Source organism: Eriocheir sinensis, chromosome 55 (genome assembly GCF_024679095.1).
Source record: "Eriocheir sinensis breed Jianghai 21 chromosome 55, ASM2467909v1, whole genome shotgun sequence".
NCBI classification, from domain to species: Eukaryota; Metazoa; Arthropoda; class Malacostraca; order Decapoda; family Varunidae; genus Eriocheir; species Eriocheir sinensis.
The window spans coordinates 11,390,017-11,417,342 of NC_066563.1; the positions used below are offsets into that span (position 1 = coordinate 11,390,017).

At 42.0% G+C, this 27,326-nt stretch overlaps 1 protein-coding gene across 3 annotated transcripts in view; it reads left to right on the forward strand.

The window, feature by feature from the left end:
• Nucleotides 1-19,847, forward strand: part of LOC126984077 (parathyroid hormone/parathyroid hormone-related peptide receptor-like) — a 115,416-nt gene extending 95,569 nt beyond the window's left edge. For 2 of the 3 annotated variants that reach the window (XM_050837473.1, XM_050837474.1), the window contains exons 13-14: nt 5,229-5,400; nt 19,355-19,847. In XM_050837473.1, coding sequence (XP_050693430.1) covers nt 5,229-5,400; nt 19,355-19,741 — 559 coding nt within the window. In that variant the 3' untranslated portion in view covers nt 19,742-19,847. The remainder of the gene's footprint in view (nt 1-5,228; nt 5,401-19,354) is intronic. The other variant, XM_050837475.1, reaches the window with a different exon arrangement.
• The last annotated feature ends 7,479 nt before the right edge of the window (nt 19,848-27,326 follow it).

Consider the following 27,326-nt stretch of genomic DNA (forward strand, 5'->3'; position numbering starts at 1 on the left):
AATTTTTTATAGTGGCGCCAGTTATGCTTGTCCCCGTATCTCTTAATTTTTAGCTCTATCTCATGTTCTTTTTCTTATTCTTCCTTTTCTTTTGTTTCTTTATTCTTCTTTTGTCATTTTTTTCTTTGCCTTCACCTTTTTTTCCTTATATCTTCCCGTATTTTCATTTCTGGTTATCTCTTACGTTTTGGCTCCGTTTCATATCCACTAATTCTTTCTTCTTCTTTGCTTGATTCTCCTTTTTTTTATCACTTTTTCTTCTTCATTCCTTCGTCGTTTTATTTTATCTCTTTCTATCTTCTCATATCTGTCTATCTCTTAACTTTTACCTCTATCTCATGTTCTCCTGTTCTTCCTTCTCCCTCGCTTGGTCATTCCTCCTTTATCACTCTTCTTTCTCCATTTCTCTTCGTCGTTTTTTTTATCTCTCTCCATCTTCTCATATTTATGTCTCTCTTAGCCTGTCACGTCCTCTCCTTCTCATCTTTTGCTCCGTTATTCCTCTTTTATAACTTTTCTTCCCTCTTTTCTTCGTTTATTATCTCATTTCATCTCGTATTTTCGTGTTCTTTTTACTTTTCTCCTCTCTACTGCGTCCTCTTATTCTTCTCTCTTGCTATATTTTTTCGTCTTTTCCTTCTGTCTTTTCTTTCTTTCCTCTTCGTTTCTTATCTCTTTTCGTTTTCCCGTGTCTTCTTATCTTTCATCGCCTCCCTCCTACTCACTTCCTTGCTTCCTCCTCTTCTCCCTTGTCCCTGTTATTCTTTCCTGTTGCTTTATTGTTCCTCTTCGCTCGTTCGTATTACCCTGTTTCTTTATCCTTCTGCATCTCCTTTCGCTTTCTCATATCTTCGCATCTCTCAGCTCTTTCCTCCTCCTCTTCGGTCCTTATTGCTTTCATCTGCTCCGTCATTCCTCTCTCCCTTCTTTGTTTTCTCTCCACGTCTCCTCGCATTCCAGGACGTCTTTCAAACGGCCCTCACCACCTGTTTATCCCTCCTTCCCATTTTCTTTTCTTTCTCTATTTTTCTTTATTCCTCTTTTCTTCCTTCGCTCCCCATCTCCTCATACTGTCTTATTTTCCTCACCACCTGTTTTTCCCTTCATCCTATCTCTTCTTCCTTTTCTCTTTTTCCTTTATTTCCCTTCTCTTCCTTCGTCCCCTATTTCCTCATACTGTCCTATTTTCCTCACCACCTGTTTTTCCCTTCATCCTATCTCCTCTCCTTTCTCTGTTTTCCTTTATTTCCCTTCTCTTCCTTCGTTCCCTATTTCCGCATACTCTCTCATTATCTCTTTTTTGTATTCCAGGGTGTTTTTCCAGGCGTGTTTTTTTCTGCATTCGACGTTTTCTTCTTCCTTGTTTCCTCTGCTTCATTGCACAATCTTTCTCTCTCTCTTTTTTCTCTCTTTTCTCTCTCCTCGTCTCGTCTCTCTCTTTTCTCCTCTTCATTCCCGGGCATAAGTCGGATGCGCCATCACCTAAACTTTGCTCTTTTCTTTTATTCTACTTCTTCTCTTTTTTCTTCTTTTTTTCAACGTGCCTCTCCCTTTCCCCTCCCTCTCTCTCTCTTTCCCTTCCTCCTTTTCTTCAGTTTCCACTCCTCTTAATCCTTTTTTTCCTTTTTTCTGTTCTCATTTTTTTCATTTTTTTCTTCGGTTTATTTTTCCCTTTTTCTAACCTCTTCTTTATTTGTATTTGTTTGTCCTTTTTTTGTATAATTCTCCTTTTTTTCTCTCTTTCAATGTGGCTCCTCCCTTCTCTCTCACTTTCCTTCCTTCATTTCTTTCCTCTTTTTTTTTTTTTTTTTCATATGTGCCTCTGTTTCCCTTTCCCCTTCCTTCAATTTCATCTCCTCAAAACTATTCTTTCTTTATTTTATTTTTTTTGCTCTCCTGTTCTATATTGCTTTTCTTCGCTATGTTCTCCCTTCCCATTTTCCCCTCCTGTAACCTCTTCATCATTTTTTTTCATCCACTACTAATATCACTCGTTTTCCATATTTTTTTCCTCTCTGTTCTCCCATACTATTTTTCCCCCTTCTAACCTTCTTTTTCCTTCTAACCTTCTTTTCCTTTTTTTCTCCTTTCTTTTTCTTCCTTTTCCTTTCTTTTTCCTTCTAACCTTCCTTCTAACCTTCCTTCAAACCTTCCTCTTTCCTTTCGTTCTTTTTCTTCCTTTTTCCTTTTTTTCCTTCTAACCGTCCTTTTTTCTTCCTTTTTTTATCTTCCTTTTTCCTTTCCTTTTCCATCTAACCTTTTTTTTCCTCTCTATTCTCCCATAATATTTTTCCCTCTTCTAACTGTTTTCTTGACCTTTATTAAACTTATTCTCCTATATTCTTTTTCTCCTCCCTCATCTCCCCTGCTATTTTTCAACCTTCTAACCTCTTCTACTTCATTTTTTGGTCCATTATTAATATTACTTCGCGGTCAGAGTCATTGAGTTGGTCGTGTGTCTATATATTCATGGTTCATTTTTTACGCGTTAAAGTTTTGAAATGGCTTTTAGCTTATCTCGTTTGCCTTCGCTGTGTGTGTGTGTGTGTGTGCGTGTGTGTGTTTTCCGGCTGAAGAAGAATACGAAAACAGGAAAGAGTTTGAGAGACGCCGACGCGAAAACGATATGAACAACTTTGGAATGAGACTTTGTAGTGTGGGAGTGAAAATATTATTGCCTCTTCTTCATCATCATCATCATCATAACATGTTTTCTTTAGGCCGAGAATGAGAGAAGGAACCAAACACGCAACGAATGGAAATAACACCAAAAGAAAATCACACCAAAACTTAAGAAGTAAACAAAACACAAAACTACGAAACTGCATGGAAAAAACGTGATAAACAAAAGAAAAAAGAAAAAAAGAAACCTGACTCGCTGTCGTGGCTCCGTTGTGAAATGCAATGAAAGGAGGGCCAATTTTTTCTTCATTTCTTTTTTTTTTTTTTATGTGCAGACCCTGGATCGATGAGGTTGGGGAGTGACGAGTGGAAGAGTGGGGGAGGGCAGAATGGGAGGAGGAGGAGGAGGAGGAGGAAGAAGCAGAAAGGATGAGATTGGGGAGGAGGGAATGACTTTTGAACTGAGGACTGGAAAGGGGAAGAGGAGGAGCAGAAAGGGGAGCTGTAGGGGGGGAGAAGAGGAAGGGGAGGAGGAAGCAGAAAGGATGAGGTTGGGGATGAGGGAATGACTTTTGAACTGAGGACTGGAAAGGGGAAGGGGAGGGGCAGAAAGGGGAGCTGTAGGGGGGGAGAAGAGGAAGGGGAGGGAGGACGCAGAAAGCATGAGGTGGGGGATGTGGGAGTGACTTTTGGACTGAGGACTGGAAGTGGGAAGGGGGGAGAAAGGGGAGTTGTGGGAGAGGGAGAAGGGAGGAGGAAGCAGAAAGGATGAGGTTGCGGATGAGGGAGTGACTTGTGGACTGAGGACTGAAAGGGAAAGGGGGAGCAGAAAGGGGAGCTGTAGGGGGGGAGAAGAGGAAGGGGAGGGAGGAAGCAGAAAGGATGAGGTTGGGGATGAGGGAGTGACTTTTGGACTGAGGACTGGAAGGGGAAAGGGGGGAGCAGAAAGGGGAGTTGTAGGGGGGGAGGGAGAAGGGGAGGAGGAAGCAGAAAGGATGAGGTTGGGGATGAGGGAGTGACTTGTGGACTGAGGACTGGAAGGGGGAAGGGGGGAGCAGAAAGGGGAGCTGTAGGGGGGGGAGGGGGAGGGGGAGGAGGAAGCAGAAAGGGAGCATGGCTGGAAGGAGGAAACTGGAACGTGGTGGCGTGGAGAGGAAATTTTTCTCTTCCCTTTCTCTTCCCTTTCAGTGTTTTCAAGGATTTTTTTTTTTTTTTTTTGCTGGGTTCCATTTTTTTCCACTCTGCATTGTTTTCCTGAATCTCTTGCCATTCGTCTTTTTTATTCCTCTTTTCTTTGTCTCAGATATTTTTGCTTTGCCGCGTGTTTTCTTCTTTTTATCCTGCACTGTGCTTATTTTTTTCTTTATTTTAATTTTTACTATTGTGTTTTCATCTATTTTTTCATCTGCTATGTATTTTTTTTATCTATTTTTGCCTATTGTTTCCCTTTGCTTTTTATTTATTTTTAGTCTACTATCTCCGTTTTTTCTTGTTTTTTTTTTATATCCTAACTTCTCCATACTATGAATCTCCTTTTTAATTACTTTTTATTTCTTCCCTATTTTTCTATACGTATATTCATTCTCATATTTATTACTTTTCTCTCCCCTGTCTTCCTATACTTATATTTATTCTCATGTTTACTTGTCATTCGTCTCATGTCGCTTCATATCTTCTCACTTCCTTTAACTTTCTCTTCTCCATCAGCCTACTTTACCCTTCTCCTCCCTCTCCTCTTCCTCCTTTCTCCTTCCTTTACCTTTCTCTTCTTCATCAGCCTTCTTCTCCTACTCAAGCACTCCTCCTTCTCCTCCCTTTCCTCTTCCTCCTTTTTCCTTCCTTTACCTTTCTCTTCTTCATCAGTCTTCTTCTCCTACTGAAGCACTCCTCCTTCTCCTTCCTTTACCTTTCTCTCCTCCATCGGTCTACTTTCCTCCATAATGGCCTCCATCCCCCTCCCTTTCCTCCCTCTCCTCACACATACATAATGATCACGCTGACAACACTAGTGATTAAGTTGCTACGAAGATGCCATTCACCAGGAACGTGTAGCCTCCTTACGTCCAGCTTCCTTTCCCTCCTTATGTATTTATTCTACCGAAGATGAGGAGGAAGCTGGTGTGTTTATTTGTTGCTTAGGTTACTGGCGCCGCTCGGTCTTTGTGTAGGTAGCGAGAGGTTTGCAAGTAACAGAGTATTGACAGTTTTTCCAGGTGGACACACACTCACCTTTTCCACCTATAGAGCATCACCCAGGTAGAGTCTTCCACCAAAGTACGTCACGATAATGAGATTCATTTTCCACATCGTGAGCTCGCGCGCGCACACACACACACACACACACACACACACACACACACACACACACACACACACACACACACACACACTCCACTCCACTCCACTCCACTCCACTCCACTCCACTCCTCTCCTCTCCTCTCCTCTCCTCTCCTCTCCTCTCCTCTCCTCTCCACTCCACTCCACTCCACTCCACACACAGCAAAATATTCACTCTCCCTTCCCCCTTTCCTCCGCTTCCTCTCCCTTCTCCCACATACATACACAGACGATTCACGGGCGTTTCGTCTTTCTCCCTCTACCCCAGCAGAGGCACCGGGGCTCCCTGGGCGTCCGCTTTTGCGTCAGGGAAGCGGAAGGATGGCTCGGCGGCGGCAAGGAAAACGTCAGACGAGATGGGGATGTCGCGGATGGAGAAGACGAATGGCTCACCAGCGCAAGCCACCTGCCTCTCCGTGCTGGACGATACCCAAAACCAGGTAACGATCTCCTCCATGTGATGCAGTTTATATACTTTTCCATACCTATTAATCTATATGTGATGGGTGCATACTTCTGTTCCCCTAAGATCTGTCTATATACTTTGTTTTCTATTTTCTGTAAATTCTCTATATGTCTGATTCCGTATAGTTTATAATACTGTTTCCATAGAGCACAGATGGCAGCACGACACTGTATACCTGTCCATCCATTTAGTATTTTTTTTAATAATTTTCCCTTCTTTTTCACTCCTTTTTTTTATTTCCTCCATTCGTTTCCCATCTTTTTTTAATTTTTCTCTGTACTTTCTCTTCTTTTCTCTCCTTTTTACCTAGTCCCTGTAATAAACCTTTTTTTGTCTATTCAATTATCCCTTCATCTTTTTTATTACTTTTTCCTATTATATATTATCTTTCAATTTATCTTTTTTTTTCTTTTTTTTCTTATTTCTTTTTATTTCACTTTTCTTTCATTCTAGATAAATGGATAGCCAGATAGATAAGTAGACCAACTCGTATGTAGAAACGAGAGGAAATTAATTCTTCATAAAATATTGTTTGTAAAGAGAGCATGCTTTGAGTTAATTGGCAGATTGTTTTGCGCTTTCCTTTAATTTGCTGATATTTTTTCTTCCTGATTGAAATTTTACGGTCATGAATGTGTTTTATATTCTGTTTGCGTTTAGATCATTATTGTTTTAGTGTAGGAGGCTACGCTTTCGTGAATATCATCCCTATTTTCAACAATAAATAGTCCTTGAATTGGATTTTGAGAGCGTTTCTATGATTGTTGAACGTTTGTAGAAAAGATATATGAAGAGCTAGTGATGTTTCATAAGGTAGGCAATGAAAGACTGGCACGGTACTAAAACGAATCTTAACCCCCTTCTGTGTTTTATGTTGGGGAAAGTGATTTATATACACCGTTTTCTTTTCCGTTTTTTTTTGTTGTTGTTTTTACTGTTCATACTTTTTATCTTTCCCTTTTTTTTATGTTCGCGGAAGTTTTGATTTAGTGATTGATTGGCATTTTCGTTTTTTTACCGTTTATTCTTTTCACTCGTTTTTTTTCTTCTGTTTGGGAAAGCTATTTTAGTCAATGTTTTGTGTTCCTCAGTTTGTATTTCTAGGTCACTTTTTTTTCGTTCGTATTTTAATGTTTGGAAGTTTTTTTTTAGTTTGCCGTTAACTTTACCATTCTTTCCGTTTTTTTTCAGCTTTTTACTGTTTGTTTCTTTATGTTTGGGAGAGATATTTTACCTCACCGTTTTATGCTCCTCAGTTTGTATTTCTAACTCACTTTTTTCCGTTCGTTCTTTAATGTTTGGGAGTTTTTTTAAAGTATACCGTTAATTTACCTTTTTTTTTTTTTGGCCTTTTCAGCTCTTTTTACCGTTTGTTTTTATGTTTGGGAGAGATATGCCAGTGTATCGTTAAGCTTACCGTCCGTTTCTTTTATGTTCGGGGAAGGTATACAGCTCTAGGCAAAGGCAGCTACATACTTTTTTATTGTTGAGGGTAAAAGCGAGGGATAGAGATTGTATGATCCATTAATGTTTCTTTTTATGTTCGAATAAGAAAAAATTCCTCTGCCAAATTCATACCACATTTCCACAAACTCAGGAGCAGAGAAGTAAACAACAGGGAGCAGAGAAAAAAAAGAGAGAAGGAGGGAAATGAAAGAAAGAAAGAAGGAAAGAGGAATATAAAAGGAATAGAAAATGAAAATAAAATGGGGTTCAGATAGGTTGAAGGAGGAGAGCAGAGAATGAAAGAAGAATATGGGAACTAAAAGAAAGAAAGAAAATAAGAGAGAAACGATGGAAATGAAAGGAAGAAAGAAGGAAAGAGGAATAGAAAAGGAATAGAAAATGAAAATAAAATGGGGATCAGATAGGTTGAAGGAGGAGAGCAGAGAATGAAAGAAGAATATGGGAACTAAAAGAAATAAATAAAATAAGAGAGAAACGATGGAAATGAAGGGAAGAAAGAAGGAAAGAGGAATAGAAAAGGAATAGAAAATGAAAATAAAATGGGGATCAGATAGATTGAGGGAGGAGAGTAGAGATTGAAAGAAGAATATGGGAACTAAAAGAAATAAATAAAATAAGAGAGAAACGATGGAAAGGAAAGGAAGAAAGAAGGAAATAGGAATAGAAAAGGAATAGAAATTGAAAATAAAATGGGGTTCAGATAGATTGAGGGAGGAGAGTAGAGAATGAAAGAAGAATATGGGAACTAAAAGAAATAAAGAAAATAAGAGAGAAACGATGGAAATGAAAGGAAGAAAGAAGGACAGAAGAATATAAAAGGAATAGAAAATGAAAATGAAGTGGGGTTCAGATAGGTTGAGGGAGGAGAGCAAAGATTGAAAGAAGAATATGGGAACTAAAAGAAAGAAAGAAAATAAGAGAGAAAGGACGGAAATGAAAGGAAGAAAGAAGGAAAGAGGAATAAAAAAGGATTAGAAAATTAAAATTAAATTACACACAGATAGGTTGAGGGAGGAGAGCAGAGAATGATAGAAAAAGAAATATGGGAAATGAAATAAAAGCCGAGTGTCCCACAGAACCCCGAGGCTGGTGTTTTTGTGTCATGGGTAGGCGGTGGCTGAACTGGTAGCGTACTGGACCCACATTCACCGCGTGATGGACGACGCGGGTTCGAATCCCCACGCTACCACTCGGATTTTTCAGTCATCGCCGAGTGGCTTAAAACTACCCACATGCTGTCCTGAAGACCACCCATCAACCCGGACTCTAGAGGAAGCCGTCCAAGCGAATCAAGAACGAGTTCCGGGGGGCAGCATGAGCCAATGGCGCCACTATAAACACTCGCCTGCGCCAGAACGGGCTGGGCCGACCATCAGACCCCACCTGGAAGAAGCCTTGGGCCGACCATCAGGCCCCACCAGGAAGATGCCTACCGGCGCAACAGGCAACGACGTAAAAAAAAAAATTAAAAAAAAAAATGCAGGAGCCGCGTTGCATCAAAGTATCGCTGCCGCGCCGCGCCGTCACAGTGATGTCAGCCGCTGCGTCAAAGCCCGTCATTTTTACGGGGCATTGACTTCTCGGAGCGTTTAATGTAGAGTGATTTTCCTCTGATCTCGGGTTCGAAAGAGTTTATGAAAATAATTATAATCTCATGCATTATCTCATTTTTTTAAGCGTTCTCTCAGTTTGTACGGTGAATTACTTTCTCGTTTAATTGATAACATTGATCAAATTTAGAAATACACTGAACTGACTTCTCTCCTGTATAAAAAAAAATGATGAATGTCCATTTGTCTATTGCAAAAAAAAAAAAAAGGAATGAACGCATTCAGGCAATTTTCGCAAATGATTCACACTAATAAAAATAATAAGAGTAAAAGTCAAAACATTTCCCAAAAACTACAAATTTAATGTCGCGATATATACGGAAAAATCGGGCAATACCTGCAATGATTTCCCGCTTGAATAATTTGCTAAACACGCCTGCAGACATATGCACAGAAAGTAAAAAAGAGAACAGTGAAACCCCAACGAAAACAGATGTGACAGGGCAACAGATGACCCCAAAAAATACCTGTCAACTTTTACTCCCTTTGAAAAATATATGGAGAGCAGACCAGGCGGGGAGGCGCGGGGGGAGGGAAGGAAGGGAAAGCTATTGTTGTGCTGTAAATTTGAACGCTGTGCTCCTCCTCCTCCTCCTCCTCCTCCTCCTCTTCTTCCTCCTTCCCTCTCTTCTTTTATCTTCCCTATTCCATTCTTCTTGTATATATTTTTCCCTTCACCTCCCCTTCTCGCCATCTGTATTTTCCATTACCTCTCTCTCTCTCTCTCTCTCTCTCTCTCTCTCTCTCTCTCTCTCTCTCTCTCTCTCTCTCTCTCTCTCTCTCTCTCTCTCTCTCTCTCTCTCTCTCTCTCTCTCTCTCTCTCTCTCTCTCTCTCTCTCTCTCTCGCTCTCGCTCTCGCTCTCACTCTCGCTCTCGCTCTCTCTCTCTCTCTCTCTCTCTCTCTCTCTCTCTCTCTCTCTCTCTCTCTCTCTCTCTCTCTCTCTCTCTCTCTCTCTCTCTCTCTCTCCTCGATGACGACCTTGAAATGTACAGCGTCTTAAGGCAGTCACTTAATAACAACGACTCACTGATATTAGGAGACTTTAACCTTCCCCATATCGACTGGGTGACACTGTCAGTACAGAAGGCAAGTCACATAGAATGATCGAATTTCTAGAAGAAAATTATCTAAGCCAAATGGTTTCTGAGCCAGCTCGACAAAATAATATACTCGACCTTGTTATAACGACCCAAGATAACCTAGTCAGTAATGTCACGGGAGGAGAACACCTCGGTTCTTGCGATCATAAATTAGTGCGCGTCGACATTAGAGCTCAATCATCAGTGACTGAAAATAAAGTAAAGGTGCCCGATTTCAAAAGAGCTAACTTCGTAGAAATCCGACAAAAACTAACAGAAATACAACTATCAGATGACGGCAACGTAGAGGAAGCCTGGCTAAGCTTTAAAAATCACTTACTCAGCAGAACACATTCGTCCCCTTGTGCGAGAAGCGAATTAACACTAATAAAAGCCCACCGTGGTTTAATAGCGAAATTAAACAATCAGTCAATGAGAGAAAATTGTTTTACAGGTTAAAGAAAGAACAAAGCACGCCCGAAAACATTAGACTTTATAATGATGCCAGGCGACGAGTAAAAAGACTAGTAGGTCAGGCAAAGCGTAGATATGAAAAAAATATTGCAGCCAACTGTAAAAATAATCCGAAATCTTTCTTCAGTTACATAAACAACAGAAAGGCGATCAAAAGTGGTATTGGACCTTTAACAAACAGCGACGGTGCACGAGTGACTGACAGCCAACACATTGCAAACCTCTTAAACAATTACTTTTCCTCGGTGTTTAATACTAACGGCCTTCCTCTCGCTACCACCAACACCAGTACTATTGTAAATCTCGAGCATGCATTGCCTAATTTTGAAATAACAACCGATGAAGTCCTTAAAGCTCTCCATTCACTTAAAACAAATAAAAGTCCCGGACCCGACAAAGTATATCCTATACTGCTTAAAGAAACAAAGAGCGAAATACTCTCCTCCCTCACTACCGTATTCAATATGTCCTTGCGACAAGGCATCGTCCCTTCGGATTGGAAAAAGGCTAACGTGACACCGATTTTTAAGAAAGGAGACAAAAAAATACCAGGTAACTACCGACCCATTAGTCTAATTTCAATTGTAGGTAAGCTACTCGAGAGCATAATTAGAGACAAAATTGTGAGTTACCCCGAAAGCCACTCATTAATTGGGGATTCACAACATGGCTTCCGTGACAAAAGATCCTGCCTGTCAAACCTATTGACCTTTTATAACGATCTCTTCTCAATTTATGACGTAACCAAATCAGTGGACGTAGTCTATCTTGATTTCCAGAAAGCGTTTGATAAAGTCCCACATCATAAATTACTTTATAAATTAAAGCAAATAGGCATTGACGGGCAAGTAAACCAATGGATCGCGATTTGGTTGAGCAACAGACAACAAAGAGTTGTGATTGACGGATTTAACTCAGAGTGGGCGCCGGTCACAAGTGGCGTCCCTCAGGGCTCGGTTTTTGGCCCAGTGCTCTTCATTATTTACATCAACGACGTTGATGTTGGACTCAATAATCGCATCAGTAAGTTTGCAGACGACACAAAGATTGGTAACTCGGTTCTCACTGACGAAGACAGGCAAAGCCTCCAAGAGGATTTGCACAAAATTTCAGCTTGGTCGGATAAATGGGAGATGCCCTTTAACGTAGACAAGTGCCAGGTCCTTCAAGTTGGATCAAAAAATAAGAAGTTCGATTACGAAATACGCGGCGTTAAACTCACAAGCGTTCAATGGGTTAAGGACCTGGGGATTAAAATCGCGTCTAACCTCAAATTCTCACATCAATGCATCGATGCAGCAAATAAAGCGAACAGTGTTGGGCTTCACTAAAAGAAACTTTTTATTCAAGAATAAGGATGTAATACTTCCGCTCTACAGTAGTTTAGTCAGACCCCATTTGGAATATGCGGTACAGTTTTGGTCTCCCCACCATGCAAAGGACATTGCTAAACTAGAAGGTGTTCAGCGTCGAGCAACAAAAATGATCCCTTCCTTGCGCAACAAATCCTACGAAGAAAGGCTTTCCACCCTTAACATGTTCTCTCTTGAGAAACGTCGCCTCCGAGGAAAACTGATCGAATGTTTTAAAATACTTAATGGTTTCACGAATGTAGACAGAACAAAATTGTTTATGATCGATGACACTTTGCGAACGAGGAACAATGGGACAAAACTCAAATGTAGACAAGTAAATTCAGACTGCACCAAATTTTTCTTCACCAACGTTGTAGTGCGAGAATGGAATAAGCTCCCACCATCAGTGGTCCAGTGTAACACGATTGACTCCTTTAAAAACAAGCTCGACCGTCACTTCCTTGAACTTAATATTAACTAGAGTAGGAAAGCAACGTTTTGGAGCCATCTGATTAATGTAAAATCACTTAGGTTTAAGGACAGACCACCTAGTTTGGACCATGGGGTCTGTGTGGTCTGATTTTCTATGTAAATCTATGTCTATGTAAATCTCTCTCTCTCTCTCTCTCTCTCTCTCTCTCTCTCTCTCTCTCTCTCTCTCTCTCTCTCTCTCTCTCTCTCTCTCTCTCTCTCTCTCTCTCTCTCTCTCTCTCTCTCTCTCTCTCTCTCTCTCTCTCTCTCTCTCTCTCTCTCTCTCTCTCTCTCTCTCTCTCTCTCTCTCTCTCTCTCTCTCTCCTCCCTCACTTCTTCTCCCCCCCCACACACACACACAACCCTCCCTCCCCCACACCTAATAGGAAAATACCAATCATAGCAGGGAAATATTGACCTCCCATTGAACCTGAGAAACCGAATCCCGAGCCTCGTATTAATAAACCTTCGAGGCAGGAAATGAAAGACGTGAACGCCTGTATTTTTATGACCCTCAAATCCTGTTACCCTCCCTCGTTTTCCCTCCTACTTTATTTTGCCTTTTATGAATTCTGGAGCATATTTTTAGGTTTGGCATTTCTCTGACTTCTAATATCCAAACATTAATTTCAGACTTTTGGGGGATATTTGATTTTTGTGTGACCCTTTCTTGACTTTATTTGTAAGACCAGACTTAGAAAGAAAGACAGATTACTTTAAAACTTACAAAAATACGCTGTTTAGACTTTACAGGCGACTAAAAAAGTAGCTCACGCGTCTCGATAATAATTAACCCGATAGCAGCGACGGGGCAAATTTGTGGCCTTACCGTGCACCAGCGACGGGCCATATTTGTGCCATGATATAAACCCCGCAAAATAGATGATGCATAAACTGATCACAAATGCGTTGATATATATTATGAAATGGTTTGCGTGAGTGATGATTTTTTCTCATTTTTCTCGCTTAGAGGGAAGAGCCTTTAAGAAACATGATCCCCGCAGCTACCGGGTTAAAACCACTTCCCCATTTGAACTTTAATGATGATAATAATGATGATAATAATGATGATAATAATGATGATATATTATAATAAAACTGCGCTTGACAGATGAAAACGGAAACGGAACTCCTTCAGAAATGATAAGGGACGGGAGCTATTCTGTCGCGCACTCACTTCCTGTCTTCCTCCTCCTCTTCTTCCTCCTCGACCTCCTCCTCCTTCTTCTTCTCCTTCTACTCTTACCCCTTCTTCTCATTCGTCTCCTCCGCTTCCTCTTTCTCCTCTTCTTTCGTCTCCTCTTTCTCCTCCGCGTTCTTCTTCTCCTCCTCTGCTTCCTTTTATTTTTCTCCTACTTTTCAGTCTAATCTTTCTCCACTTCCTCCTCCTTCCTCCTCTCCTCATTCTCCTTCTCTTCTTTCTCTCCTCCATCTTTTCCTCGTTTGACTCTATCTCCTCCTCCTCCTCCTCCTCCTCCGTGTTCTCTTCACATTTCTGTCTACGCCTTTGCCTTTCCCAATCTTCTTTTTCTCGTTTTCTTCCTTGTCATTGTTCCTTATAATTCTTCCCTTTCACAACCTTGTTTATGTCCTCTGATTGCTTTCCTTTGTTTTCTTTTCTTCGTGACCTTCTAGCACCTCCTCCTCTTCCTCCTCCTCCTCCTCCTCCTCCTCCTCCGATACAACGTTCCTTCGATTTCATTTTCCAAATTTGAGAGAGAGAGAGAGAGAGAGAGAGAGAGAGAGAGAGCATTGCACACTTCAAAGTTACCTGTCACACACACCTGCTTCACCCTTGTTACCGCTAATACCTTCCCTCCGTCTCCCCACACCTCCCACCCGCCCTGCCCCTCCCCCCCGTCAGCTGTACCCCCGGATCCTCCTCCTCCCATTTTGCAGCCAGGCGCTCATTATTTATCGCAGTGCCTTTCTCTCTCTCTCTCTCTCTCTCTCTCTCTCTCTCTCTCTCTCTCTCTCTCTCTCTCTCTCTCTCTCTCTCTCTCTCTCTCTCTCTCTCTCTCTCTCTCAACCCTATATTCGTAAAGCGTTTTAATATCGCTTCGAGGTCTTAAAACACGGTCGAGTCGGAGGCACCAAAGGTATTAGACTTTGATTGCGAAAACACTAAAACAGAACCTGAAGGAAATTGTACCGAAATGGATAAGAGCGATTAATATAGAGCTGATAACGTGTGTGTGTGTGTGTGTGTGTGTGTGTGTGTGTGTGTGTGTGTGTGCGCAGGGTACGTCTGTGTTCTCGTCATGACAGTTTCTTACTATTTACATAATATATCAATATACACATTAATATACACTTTGATTTTCTCTCTCTCTCTCTCTCTCTCTCTCTCTCTCTCTCTCTCTCTCTCTCTCTCTCTCTCTCTCTCTCTCTCTCTCTCTCTCTCTCTCTCTCTCTCTCTCTCTCTCTCTCTCTCTCTCTCTCTCTCTCTCTCTCTCTCTCTCTCTCTCCCAATTATCACTTTATCTTTTTATCCACTCCTCTTCGTTTATCTCCTTTTCCTCTCTTGTTTTCTCTCCTACTCATTTTCATCAATTTCCTAGTTTCTCCTTTCCTCTTCTCTCCTCTACCTTCTGTTTCCTTTTCTCTTCAACTCACCTCACTGTCTTCACTTTCCTTTCTATCTCACTTTCTCCCCAACTCACCATCAGCACTTTTTTCTCCTCCTCTCCTCTCGTTTCCTCTCCCTTCAATCTCTCTTTCCCTTCCCTTCCATTATTCAGTAACGCGTCACATTCCCCTTCGCTTCGTTAAATTCATTCCTCTCTATCTCTGTTCCCTGTTTTATTCATGCTTTTCCCTCCTCACCTTCATTTGTGTTGTCCTTGCTTGCCTTACGCCTGTCAACTCGTGTCTCTCTCTGGAGCGTCACTCTGTTTGTCTTTTCCGGTCTGTCTGTCTCTCTCTCAGTGGTGTTATGTCAGCGTGTTGGTTCTCTAAGTCCGGTGTTTGTTTTTGTGTCTCTCGTATGATTCCTTCTTTATTTCTTTGGCTTCCTTTTTTGCTTCTTATATGTATGTCTGTGTCTGTTAGTGTGTAAGTGATTCAGAGTCTGTATTTTGTGTACTCGTATATCGGTATGTCTGTTTGTTATATGGAGTGTCGTTGTATATATGTCTACTTGTCTGTGTCTCTCTGTTTTTCTGCCTGTCTCTCTATCTCTCTCTCTCTCTGCCTTTCTTTATCTTTTCCTGTATCTTCTTTACTTTTTCTATGTCTTTTCTCTACCTTTTTCTATATATTATCTATCATTTCCTATCTCTCTCTCTAACTGTCTGTGTCTACGTATGCTTGTGTGTTTGTATCTATCTATATAACTATCACACACACACACACACACACACACACGCACACACTTTCAATGCCGCAACATGCTCAGCTGATCTTTCTTGAATCCTTCCCAGATCCCTCAGTGTTGTCGTCCATAGGATCAACCACGTCCTTCCTCTCCCTCGTCATCCTCTTCTCTCCTTCCTTCCTTCCCTTCCTCTCTGCACCTTTTGTCTTCATTTTCCTCCCCTTCGTTTTCCTTTTTTTTTTTATTTCCTTCCTTCGCTTCTTTCAACACTCAATCTTCATCCTTCTTGTTTCCTCCTTTCTTCTCTTCTTTACAACTTGTAGATTAATTTTTCTTCCACTTGTTTTTTCTCTTTTTTTTTGCTTCTTTCGGTTCATTTCCTTCCCTCCTTCGTCTTCTTTTCTTCCTTCCCTTCTATCTTCATTTTTCTCACTTCGTTTTTTTTTTTTTTGTCTATTTATTTCCTTCTCACAAATTTATGTCGTTATCTTTCTCTTTTCTTCATTATTTTCCTTTCTCATTTTACTACCTTTTATCTTCATCTTCCTCCATTGCGTTTTTTTTTTCTTTTTTTTTTCTTTCATTCCTTCGCTTCAACTTTCCATGTAACTCATTCTTATCGCTCTTCTCCATCCCACTCTTTCCTTCCATTCTCCCTTCTTCTCTACATCTTTCTTTATCTCCATTTTCATCCTCTTCGTTTTTCTATTATTTTCTGTCATTTTCCTTTTTTTTTACAGCAGAGGAAACAGCTCAAGGGCAAAAAGAAAGGAAACAATAATGAAAAAAAGCCCGCTACTCGCTGCTCCTATGGAAAAGAGTTCATAGGAGTGGCCGAAAGATAGGACAATTTCGGGAGGAGAATTGGGGGGAAATATCTTCGGGAGGAAAAAAAAATTGCGTCATCTCTCTCAACTATCAACCCATTTTCTCTTTTTCTCCATCATTACCTTTCCTTCGGCGTTCCTTTCCATCTTCTCTGCATCTTCCTTTTATTTTCGTTTCCTTCCTTTCGTTTCTTATCTTATTTTCTTTCCTTCTTTCGCTCCATCCTCCTCTCTTTCGCTCCTTCTTTCCCTCCCTTCCTCTCTACATCTTCATTCTACTTTCTGATTTCTTCCTCTTTGTTTTATGTATTTTATCTTTCCTTCTTTCGTTTTCTCGATCAACCTTATCGCTTGACAATCCTCTTCCTCGTCATCCATTTCTTTATGATTTCCTTTCTTACTCTCCTTTTAACACGTCTTTGTCTTACCTTCCTCCAGTTCGTCTTCCTTATCTCTCGACGTTTTCTTTCCTTACCCACACCGTCATAACTTATTTTCCCTCACCCTTTGTCTTCCCTTTTCCTCTATTCTCCTCCTGTTCTTTCCTCCCGCGTCCTCTGATCATTTGTACCTCCCTTTCTCCTCCCTCTCTTCCGTTCTCCCTCTTCTTCTTATCCTTTGTATCTCCCTTTTTTCTCCTCTTCCTTTCTCCCTCGTCTTCTCATCCTTTGTAGCTCCCTTCCTCTTCCTCCCCTTCCTCGGCCATCGCTCCTTCCCATTCAGCGCCTTATAATGTAACTTAATTTCCGCCTCCTTTTAGTTAATGCACCTACTTTGGCCTTTTTCTTACTGTAATTAATCTTGCCTCTCCATTCTCCTTCCTTCCTTCCTTCCTTATTCATTCCTTGCTTATCTCGTTCCATATTCCCTCCTTTCTATATCCGTTAAAGTCCCTTCCTTGCTTTCTTCCTTTCCTCTCTTCCTTCCTTCCTTCCTTCCTTCCTTATTCACTCCTTGCTTACCTCGTTCCATATTCCCTCATTTCTATATCTGTTAAAGTCCCTTCCTTCCTTCCTTCCTTCCTTTCTTTCTTTCTTCCTTCATTCGTTCGTTCGTTCGTTCCTTCCTTCCTTCCTTCCTTCCTTTCTTTCTTCCTTCATTCGTTCGTTCGTTCGTTCCTTCCTTCCTTCCTTCCTCATTCATTCCTTGCTTACCTCCTTCCCCTTTTCCTTCTTTCTATTTCCATTTAAGTCTCTTCCTTCCTTCCTTCCTTCCTTCCTTCCTTTCTTACAGCCTTTTCTATTACCTCTATCCGTCGTTGTTGCTGTAGTGCGTTTTTTTTATATATTTTTTTTAGTAGAATAGAATAGTAGAGTTTGTAGTCTCAGAAATTGTATTGTGAAGTCGGTATTTGCGCAGTATACAAGTTACGTTTTGTGTGTGGGAGTGTGTGTGTTTGAGAGAGAGAGAGAGAGAGAGAGACCCAGAGCGATAGAGAGAGATAATACGCCCATAAAAGAAGAGGGTGCTAACAAGGGCAGGAAGAGAACGGGACTAAAAGGCTCGAAGGGGAGACTATGGGAGGCGGGACAGAGGAGAGAACATAAAAAGGAGAAAGGGGACAAAATAAAAAAAGGAGAGGGAGAGAGAGAGAGGGAGGGAGATTTATGGGATAGGAGAGGGAAGCGGAGAAAATAGAAGAGATGGATTTAGTATGTAGAGGCAGTTGTTGATATTGAGGACTTGCCTTTGTTTTTGCTGGTGTTTTCTTGTTGTTTTTGTTGTTTTGTTGTTTTTATACTTGTTCTTCTTGTTTTTGTTCCTTTTGTTCTTATGTTGTTGTTATTGTTGTTGTTGTTGTTGTTGTTGTTGTTCATCTTTTTCCTGTTTGCTCTTGTGTTTGTTCTTGTTGATGTTCAAGCTTTTGTTCATGTTCTGTATTTTTTTCCTCTTCGTTTTCGTATTTATTTCTTTATTCTCCTTTTATCGCTTTCTCTCAATCTTTTGCTACTTATTCGTCATCCTCTTTACCCATTTCTCTATCATCTCCTTTCTTTCTTTCTCATATTTTTGTCTCTTCTTCCTCCCCTTCGTTCTTATTATCTTTCCATCCTTTTCCCTTTCCTTCTCCACCCCTTCCTGGCTCCTTTTCCTTCTTCAGATCCTCTTTTTGCTCTTGTTGTTCTTTTTCTGGTTTTTGTTGTTCTTGTTATTGTTTTTGTTATTAATCTTGTTCACGTTCTTGTTATTTTTCCTCGGTTTCTTTGTCTTCTTTGTCTTCTTCGTCCTCTTCGTCTTCGTCTTCTTCAACATCCATTTTCTTCTTTTATTTTGAGTCCTTCTTCAGCTCCTCATAAAAGTAACATTATTCCTCTATTTCAACACCAAACCTCTTCTCATCTCGTCTCCACTGATTTCCCTTATGACATCGGCCTCACACTAACCCAATCTCATTTTTCCCCTCCTTGTATAGCCCTTCGGTATCAATATCATTCCTTTCCAAGCTTACTTCCTTCCTTTTCACTCGCTCCCGGCCGGCATTATTAGGTACATCCCCCCCTTCCTGCGAGAACCTTTCATTTCCTCTTACCAACTAATAGTCCACTCGTTGCAGAACCGTCGGGGGGTCTTCTTCTGTTCTACTTGTCACGGATATTGCTGTTTCTTCCTACTTCAGTCTTAGATGCCTCGGTTCTCTTTCTCCTTGCTTTCTCTTGGATGTGTGCTTTCCCCTCTTATTAGGTTCTCTTTTCTTTGATTCTCAGATATTGGTGTATTCCCCTCCTTTTACTTTCCTTATGATTTTATGTTCTTGTTTTCTATTCTTTATTTCTCTACGATGTTTCTGGTTTCTCCTCTTGCACTGTTCTTTTATGAGCTTCTCTTCTCTTTTTTTTTCTCAGATGTTGGTGTTTTCTCCTCCTTTTACTTGCCTTATGATTTTATGTCCCTGTATTCTATTCTTTATGTGTCTTAGATGTTTCTGCTTCCTCCTCTTTTACTACTTCTAGCTCTCCCGGTTTTCCTTTTATATTAATTTTCTCTTAAATATTTCTGCTTTGTCCTCTTTTACATCTCTTATATATCCAGTTTTATTTCTATTTCTCTTGTGTATTTCTGCTTTCTCCTTTTTAAGCTTAGATATCCCGGTTTTCTTCTCTTCAATTCTCATAGATTTTCCGACTTTCTTCTTTTCTCCTTCATATATATATATATTGGGTTTCTTCTCCTTCACTTCTCTTATCGGCCCTCTCTCTTTGTTCCTCTTCTCCTTAACACCTTGAATTCCACAACGTTCTGGTCTCCTTCTGTGCTCCGACATTCTCCTCATTCAACCCTTCCTCTCCAGACTGTAACACGCACCCCTCCTTCCCGTTGCCCCTCCCAGGTTTCCCTCACAACCAGCCTGGCCGTTGTGGAGCTTCAGCCGACCCCTGACACCATCAACTCCACCACCACGCACCTGCAGGAAGCGGCTGATATATGCGCGCGTGGGATGTCGCCGGATGGAGGAGGAGGAGGAAGAGGAGGAGGGGACAAGGCGTGCGTTCTCCTCTTGCAGCCTCTCTCCCACGTCACCCACGACCTCATAGACATGGACTCCTCCCCTTTGAGGCAACACGCAGGGGATCAAAACTCCGACTCTATGCTTGGGGAGATGCCGCCAATGTCAAGTATACTCTACGATACCCCTGGGGACTCCTGTGAAGGGTCTCCGCTGCTCCCAAACATCTCCACCTCTTCCCACCCCTCCCACACGGAGAGCACCTTCTGAGGCCCATGAGGAGAAGGCGCCAGGCTCCTTCCTCCTAGGCAATGCGTTCTGTGTTGATTTCCCCTTTGTATAATTACTTAATGGAGACGAACTACTGCATGTAACCCTTTGTGTTGTGAGTGTTTCTAGTCGCTTAAGGATATTCGTTTACAGCGCTGTGTGTTGCTGCGGACTTGTGTGTTGTTTTCCGTGACCTCCAGTACCGTGACCCCAACAGCGACTTGATGGCGTGGCGTTAACTAGATCCGTTTGGTGCGTCTAATGAAAATGAGATTCCCTTCCTGGTCCCGAGGCACCTGATACGTAAGTCACCGAGTGCTTGAGGCGCTTGAGTCTTGATTGATTGGGTGGATCAATATTCAGTGTGTGTCGGGGTTCACCTCCAAACTAGGTCACCTGCCCGCCATCTCCGGGACGCCTGAAAAGAAAGTCACAATCATGAGTGTTCGCGGTTTTTCAGTGGTTGGCGGACTGATTGTGTTCGATCAATATCACCCGTGTGTTGGGTCACCATAAAAGTGGATCACCTCAAAAGTGAGTCACCTGTACACCACTTTACCTGATCATTGATTAACTTAGAGGTACATCATCTCGAGGGCGTACAAAATCACCAGAGGATGAGGTCACCTGACGCCAGAGTCACCTTCCATTAACGTCACTTGTGTGTTGTCACCTGATAATTAGATCTCTCGAGAGCTCGGTCGATCAAAGGGAGAGGAACTAATTGTTTTCCTCCTATAATTACAGGTACTCGTGCTCCCATTACCTGCGTCCCATTCTGCCCAGGGCCGTCGTCTTAACAGAGGAAGGTAACCGAGAAAAACACGAGGTAATTAGCTGTTTGGAGCTACGAGGCTTCTGTTTCACTCTCATTATAGATAGATGACAAAAAAGACGCATTCCGAGACTTAAACTTTCGGGGCAAAAACGACGAGATAAATAAAAAAGATAATAAATGGTTTGAATCTGTACGCAGCTTCTGCTTTCCCGAGGCGTGTTTATGGAAAAGTAAACTTGTAGCGAGGCTCGAACCGTCTGAACAAAAGCACAAACTGTTGGTAGGAAGCCGTGACACTCTGAGCTTTGTGACTAAGGGCCATATTTAGGGCAGGCGGCATCAGCGTACACTTACCTGGGCTATAACGGGCTGGGGCCGACCATCAGGCCCCACCAAGAAAGCCTACCGGTGCCATTGTAAAAATAAAAAATAAAACTTTCCGATGTCCAACCAAGTACGTATATATAACAGGCCTTTCGTGGGAGCTGTGGGCATTTCCATGAGTAGTTTTATAACCCTGGTGGTAGTTTGACAAGGCTTCTGCACCATGAACATGAAACAAACACTCATGAGAACCTGATTACTGTTGCTGTGAGCGGCGGAAGTGTGAGAACACAAACCTGAAAGTGCTCGCTAATCTGTATAATCCAGTCCACTCACCTGCCCCGCGCCGCCTCACCGCAGTCGCTCGCTGGCACAAATAATCAAACCTAAGTGTAATTATATTTTAATTTAGCAACAATTTGACGCCCCGCACCCAGCCGTGTCGCGCCGTGTGACAAGCAGCGATGCGAGGAGCGGATGACGAGGCGGCGGCGAGGCCCTGCCGTGCTCGCCTCTAATTGCAACTGAACGCGTCCGTAATGAGATTTAATGATAATGAGATGAATAATTGGTCCAGGAGTGGAGTGGCCGCCTTCTGGTTAAATGCGTCTGAGTGACTTTTCTGTCAAGTGAGTAATGACATGAATAGTATGTGATTAGATTTGTTTTTTATTTTACATTCGTGTGCACTGAGAGGGGATATGTGTGCAACTATGTGTGTAGCCGGTGACGGTGACTGTGCCGAGTCGTGCTGCACACTGACTGATGTTTGAAGTGTGAAATGCGTCTGTGCTGATGAAAATAGATGAAAAGCCTTGACTTGCAACATTAACACGTGACAGAAAGAATCAGAATACGCAGTTTATTACGAAAGAATACTTGAATTTTAAGGGAAAGTGACGGTGTAAAAGTTCCAGACATGTTTAGAGTATTAACTGCATTTGTGTTTGCTGAAAATATATAGAAAGCATTGATTCACAACGCCAAAATGTTACTTAAAAAATCAGTTGACGCGTTTAAAGAAGAAAGAAAACTTGAGGTCGAATCAAAAGTGTTGCTGTGTACATATTGTGAATAGTGATGGACATTAGTTAGTGTGCGAAGGTATATCTGAGAATCAAAGAAACAATTGACCCACACTAATATGGGACAGGGGAAATCAATCAACGACTTTATATAAGAATGAAAACCTAAAATCAAATACGAGTGTCTGGAAAATGATGGAACACAAAGAAAGAATGGAATTTAATGTTCGATGTTTGATGAATACTTAGCGAGACATTTTTACTTCAGACATTTCATCGTAAGGTGTGTGCGCTGTTTTTCCTTTTATCGTGAAGTACACCAAAGTATATATATTTTGCGCCCTATTTTTTTAGCCTGCAAGCCGAAGTAAAAAAAAGACAAAGAGAAGAAAAACGAGAGCAGCATCGGTTCATCGTATCATAACCGGGAAATATTACAGCAAAAAATACGAGGGAGTTTTTCATGAATATTTACGTTATGTGGTGGTACTGCACTTTGCCGGGATGTAATTACCGTTCGCAGGTATTTTACGAGGTGAGGCGTAAAGAGTGAACAAAAAAACAAAAAAATAACAAGGGAGACTTTGTGGTTTGTATATTTCTTTCTTTCAAAATGAATTACTTTTCGTTTACTTGACTTGTATAACGTTTCTGTGGTGTTTATTATGCTGTTATTCATTATTATTGTTGTTTATTATGATTACGATTAAGGTTATTATTGTTGTTATTTCTGTTGTTATTGTTATCACAGTTTTAAAAAAGGTACAATTATCATAACTATTACAACTACCACTACCACTACTACTACTACTACTACCACCCCGCTACCTCTACCCCCTCCCCCCCTCCGTTACCTGTTCCGCTTCGCCCCCCCCCCCCACACACACACTGTTACCTGCCCCCCCCACACACACACCTGCGCGTCGGTCACCTGGGTCACGTACTAAACCACGTTGAGTCAAATGAAGCAGGATTCGAGGTGAGCGTTAGTGGGTGATCCGCCGACGTCCCTACCTCCCCACTCTCTCCTCCACCTTCTCCATCCCCCCATACTCCCCCTCCTCTCTCTCCCCTACTCCGAATGGTTCAGTTTTGCGCATATCATATCATTGAATTTTGACTATACTGATTATTTTCTTGTTGTATTTTACGATGGTAGGCTCGACTTCCTTTTCTTATTATCTGGAAAGCAGTTATGTGTGTTTGTTTGTTTAGAGTCTTACCTTCGTCTCTCAAGGTTGGGTGATGGCTGTTTCGCGGGAGACTATTTATTACTTCGCCCAACTTTCGCCATACTGACTTTTCTCTTTTTTTCTTTTAGTTGTCTTTTACGATGGTCGGTTTTATTTCCTTTCCATATTATGTAGAAAGGATGTATTTGTCATTATTCAGATTATTCACTTTTTTCCCATAAGCCGTGTAATGTCGGGTGTTTCGCGGGATTGATCATATTCGCGTTGGTTTGTGTGTGTGTGTGTGTGCAAAGATGTGTACGATACTATTCCATGTGTACAATTAAGCGCAAAGTATTATAGTGTTTGTATGACAACCTTTAGGCGAAGTTCGATAGTTTTCTAAGTCTGTAAAACGTCATATAATTTCCTAATCACACTACGTAGTCATTTGAAGGTGTAAGTTTTCTAATACTGTAATACTCCTTTTACTTATTGGTCGCGTTGCATAGTCATTTTAACGTGTAGGGCAGTAAGCTAAGGTGTGACATTACGCAGATATGATCCTTTATAACAGTGTATATAGTTCAAGTAGGTTCCTGGCAACAGTGTCGAGGTATCAGGGATCTTGGTGCTCGAGTGAATAGGACACCAATTTTTACCAATGTCCTTTTTCCAGCACTTTTATTTTCTATCTTTCGTCTCTCGTGTCTCTTTAGCAATTAAGTCACACACCAAAAAACGGATGAAGCTTCCCACGTGGCTAGGACTGTCTAGCAACTCTCTTTTCGTTCAAGTCGCTCCGTCGCGCTGATAATGAAGGAGAGTTAAGTGTATTCCCCCCCATTTGACTTTTTTCTTAATCGCCGCTTCTGTAATTTCCTGGTCGTAACGTGAAGTAAATTGGTTGTGAGCTGGATGGCCCGAACTGGCTCCGGTTGTGGTGGCGATGGTGGTGGTGGTGTGCGTTGTTGAGGGACGCGGCACGAAGAGGGAGTAAAACGGCAGCATAAATTACGTCGTGGCTCAGCTCGGGACAAATTTCCTGAGCGGGTCTCGTAAATTTTCTCGTACCCGGACAAACTTTCCACAACGGGCCTAGCCTCTTCCTTCCACCACCACCACCACCACCGCCACCCCCCCCCCCCCCCCTCAGCTCCCTCTCAGGTCTCGGGCTCAAAAACAATAGTGTGTACTTGTCCCCCAGAGATATTGTAAAGCCGTTGTCAAGAGCTTATTTTTTTACTCTAATTCCATGTAAATCGGTGGCGGTCATGTGTGCACTGAGGTAAAACTAGTGGTCCGCTATTATTTTTTTTAATGTGTGTGATGTCTGTGCTGGTTTTCGACTCCACACAAGGGATAGACAGACAAGGAAACGACAGTAGCGCCCTTGAGGTAGTTTCTGTGGCACGGTGTTACAAAATAGTGATGCCTGACGATTATAGAAAACGGGAACACGGCAGGAGGCAGAAAAATAATACTGTGTTGCGTTATTACAGCCTTTGACGGACCCTCGCAAAACAGGCACACTGGGAACAGCCGTGAGCCCATGGAGGTAGAATTGGTGGAGTCGACATCTGGCCAATTAAGTGAATCCGCCAGATCTCTCATTTTTACGGCCAGGTGTCAGGTGTTGTCAGGTCAGGCTCCCTCTTAATGGGCTCGGCCAGGCTCGCCCACCCCCATCTTTTGGCCGTAAATTTGACAGTTCGTCGGCTTCACCTCAATGAATGGGATCAGCGGGCCGTGTCGACTCCACCATTTCTACCTCCATGCGTGCGCCTTGCAGTAACGATTGTGGTGTGTTAGTACAGCATCAAAGGACAGCTACAGCACAGAAACACCCTTGGAGACAGATGTACCGCTGAGGTAATACTGGGACACCATATTGCGGCATAATTAAGAAGAACGACTACTGTACAAGGACACACTAGGAGACACCCAACGGCCGGGCCCCTCAAGTGCTGTTTTTGGTGAGGCATTACATCACATGAAGGGAAATTACATAGTGGTATAGAGGCTTACTGGGGGACTCCTATCAGCCATGCCCTTCCCGTGACGTCTGTTTGTAAGCGTATAAGTCCTTGGTGTGAGCAGAAGTGTTCGTCTTTACTTCCAACGGCGATTCATAATCATCTCGTTTTAGGAAATGTGAATCTATCTTCCTCCTCCTTCACAAAGCCAGCAGGACCATATCAATATCAGTGAAGGGTTTGAACATAGTGTAAATAGCCAAAGAAACAATGTATTATCGATAGATGGTAGTAGATCAAGATATTTTCTCTTACGTATACTCATAAACCAAAGACGTATTATTACTCTCGCCGCCACCAGACTTGTCCTCTATGCCCCGCCCCCTCTCTGGTCCCGTCTCTGATTGGCTGAGGTTGTTTCCCTTGTCTCGGATGGTAAAACGGACAAACCAGGAAGCAGTCTCTTCTTGATGGTGTGTAGGGAGGTTCAGTCATGTAAAAGGCTCTTGAAGTCGACGGTGCTAGTAAAGAACACAGCTATTCAGGTAAAGAGGTAAGGGAGACGGCGAGGCACAGATTATATTAGTTGACTGGCGGCGAATAGTGTGCATGTGTCCGTGTGTGTGAGTGTAAGGAGTGTGTGCCGCAGCATTGTCCAGCCAACAGGGTACTCAGCGGTGGCGGCAGAGCAGAGGGCACCCACTATTGCCTCTCTCGCGCAAGGTCAAACCATAGAATATTAGAGTTTTGCCAAATTTATCACCTGCGCCATGTTGTTACCAGACGAGCCGCGCGAAATTCAAACTGATGTCGATACGGAAGTTTTTATGCTCTAGTGCTTTTTCAAGATCCTGACGATGGCTAGAGCACAAAAAACGCTGTTGTATTTGCATTCATTTAAGTTTCCCGTCTCTTCTGGTAACAACGTGGCGCTTGTGATCACATTGCCCAAACTCTATTATTCTATGGCTTCTGTGCGCGGTATACTTCATTCACGTTGACTTCGCAAATAAGCCCCACCCACACCAGCCAAGTGACGGCCAATAGGATTACGCCCTTCTCAGCCCAGCGTTGCCAGATTGCCTTACTCAGCCTCTTCTTTATACCGACTTCCGATTCGAAAACTGTCTCCTACACCCAAATAACGAGACTCATTTACAGTTATCATTACAATCGTTAATTACTGATGTCTTTTGGGGATCATCGTGTCAAAAATGAGTAAGCACGATGCTCTAAGTACACCAATCTGGCAACGGTGTTCTCAGCATCCACCAATCACATACCTGGAGCTGGAGAGAGGGTGTGGCTTGTTTGCAGATTGACCAATGAGGTACACGTGGTGGGGGAGGGGAGGAGCTTATTTTCGAAGTTAACGTAAATTGAGTACGATAGTGGTTGCCTACACACGCTCGCGGCCGTCACCACGCTGCAGGTTGTCGCTTCTCTGGATCCTTCTGAGTTATGTGTCGCAATGTACGAAAGCCAAATAAAGACCAGTAGCCTCGTTTTAGCATTATTTTCGGGTATGTTCAATAGTTCGTACGTAGCATTTCAATTAGCTCTAACACCAGGATAACGAAGCATTCCGGAAAATTGAACTGATGCATGAAAATGGAACTTGCATCGAAATGAAAACTGACTCAATTTTTATAAATAAGTTCGATTTGATTACTTTTTTTGATAGGGTGTTGCATACGGACTGGCGAACATATCCAAAGTGTCCTCATTTCTACGTTAATGTAATAGCTCCAACTTACTCCTCTCTTTTGTCACCTGTGGATAGATAACCTGTTTAGCACCTGACCCTGATTAATTAGGAGAGAGGGGCGCGCAGAAGATTCCCTTATAATTAATTTCTGCCATGACTGCATCAACCTTTCTTGTGTTTCATGTCACAGATGTTATTTTTCTAATAAAAGGTATTAATGACAAGTCTTTGCTTACTGGGGAAGGGAGGAGGAAAGGCGAGAATGAGAGAATGGAGAAGAGACAGAAAGAAGGTGGAATAAAATGAAAAATGAGAATAGAGAAAGAAGGTGGAATAAAATGAAAAATGAAAATAGAGAAAGAAGGTGGAATAAAATGGAAAATGAAAATAGAGAAAGAAGGTGGAATAAAATGGAAAATGAAAATAGAGAAAGAAGGTGGAATAAAATGAAAAATGAGAATAGAGAAAGAAGGTGGAATAAAATGGAAAATGAGAATAGAGAAAGAAGGAGGAATAAAATGAAAAATGAGAATAGAGAAAGAAGGTGGAATAAAATGGAAAATGAGAATAGAGAAAGAAGGTGGAATAAAATGAAAAATGAG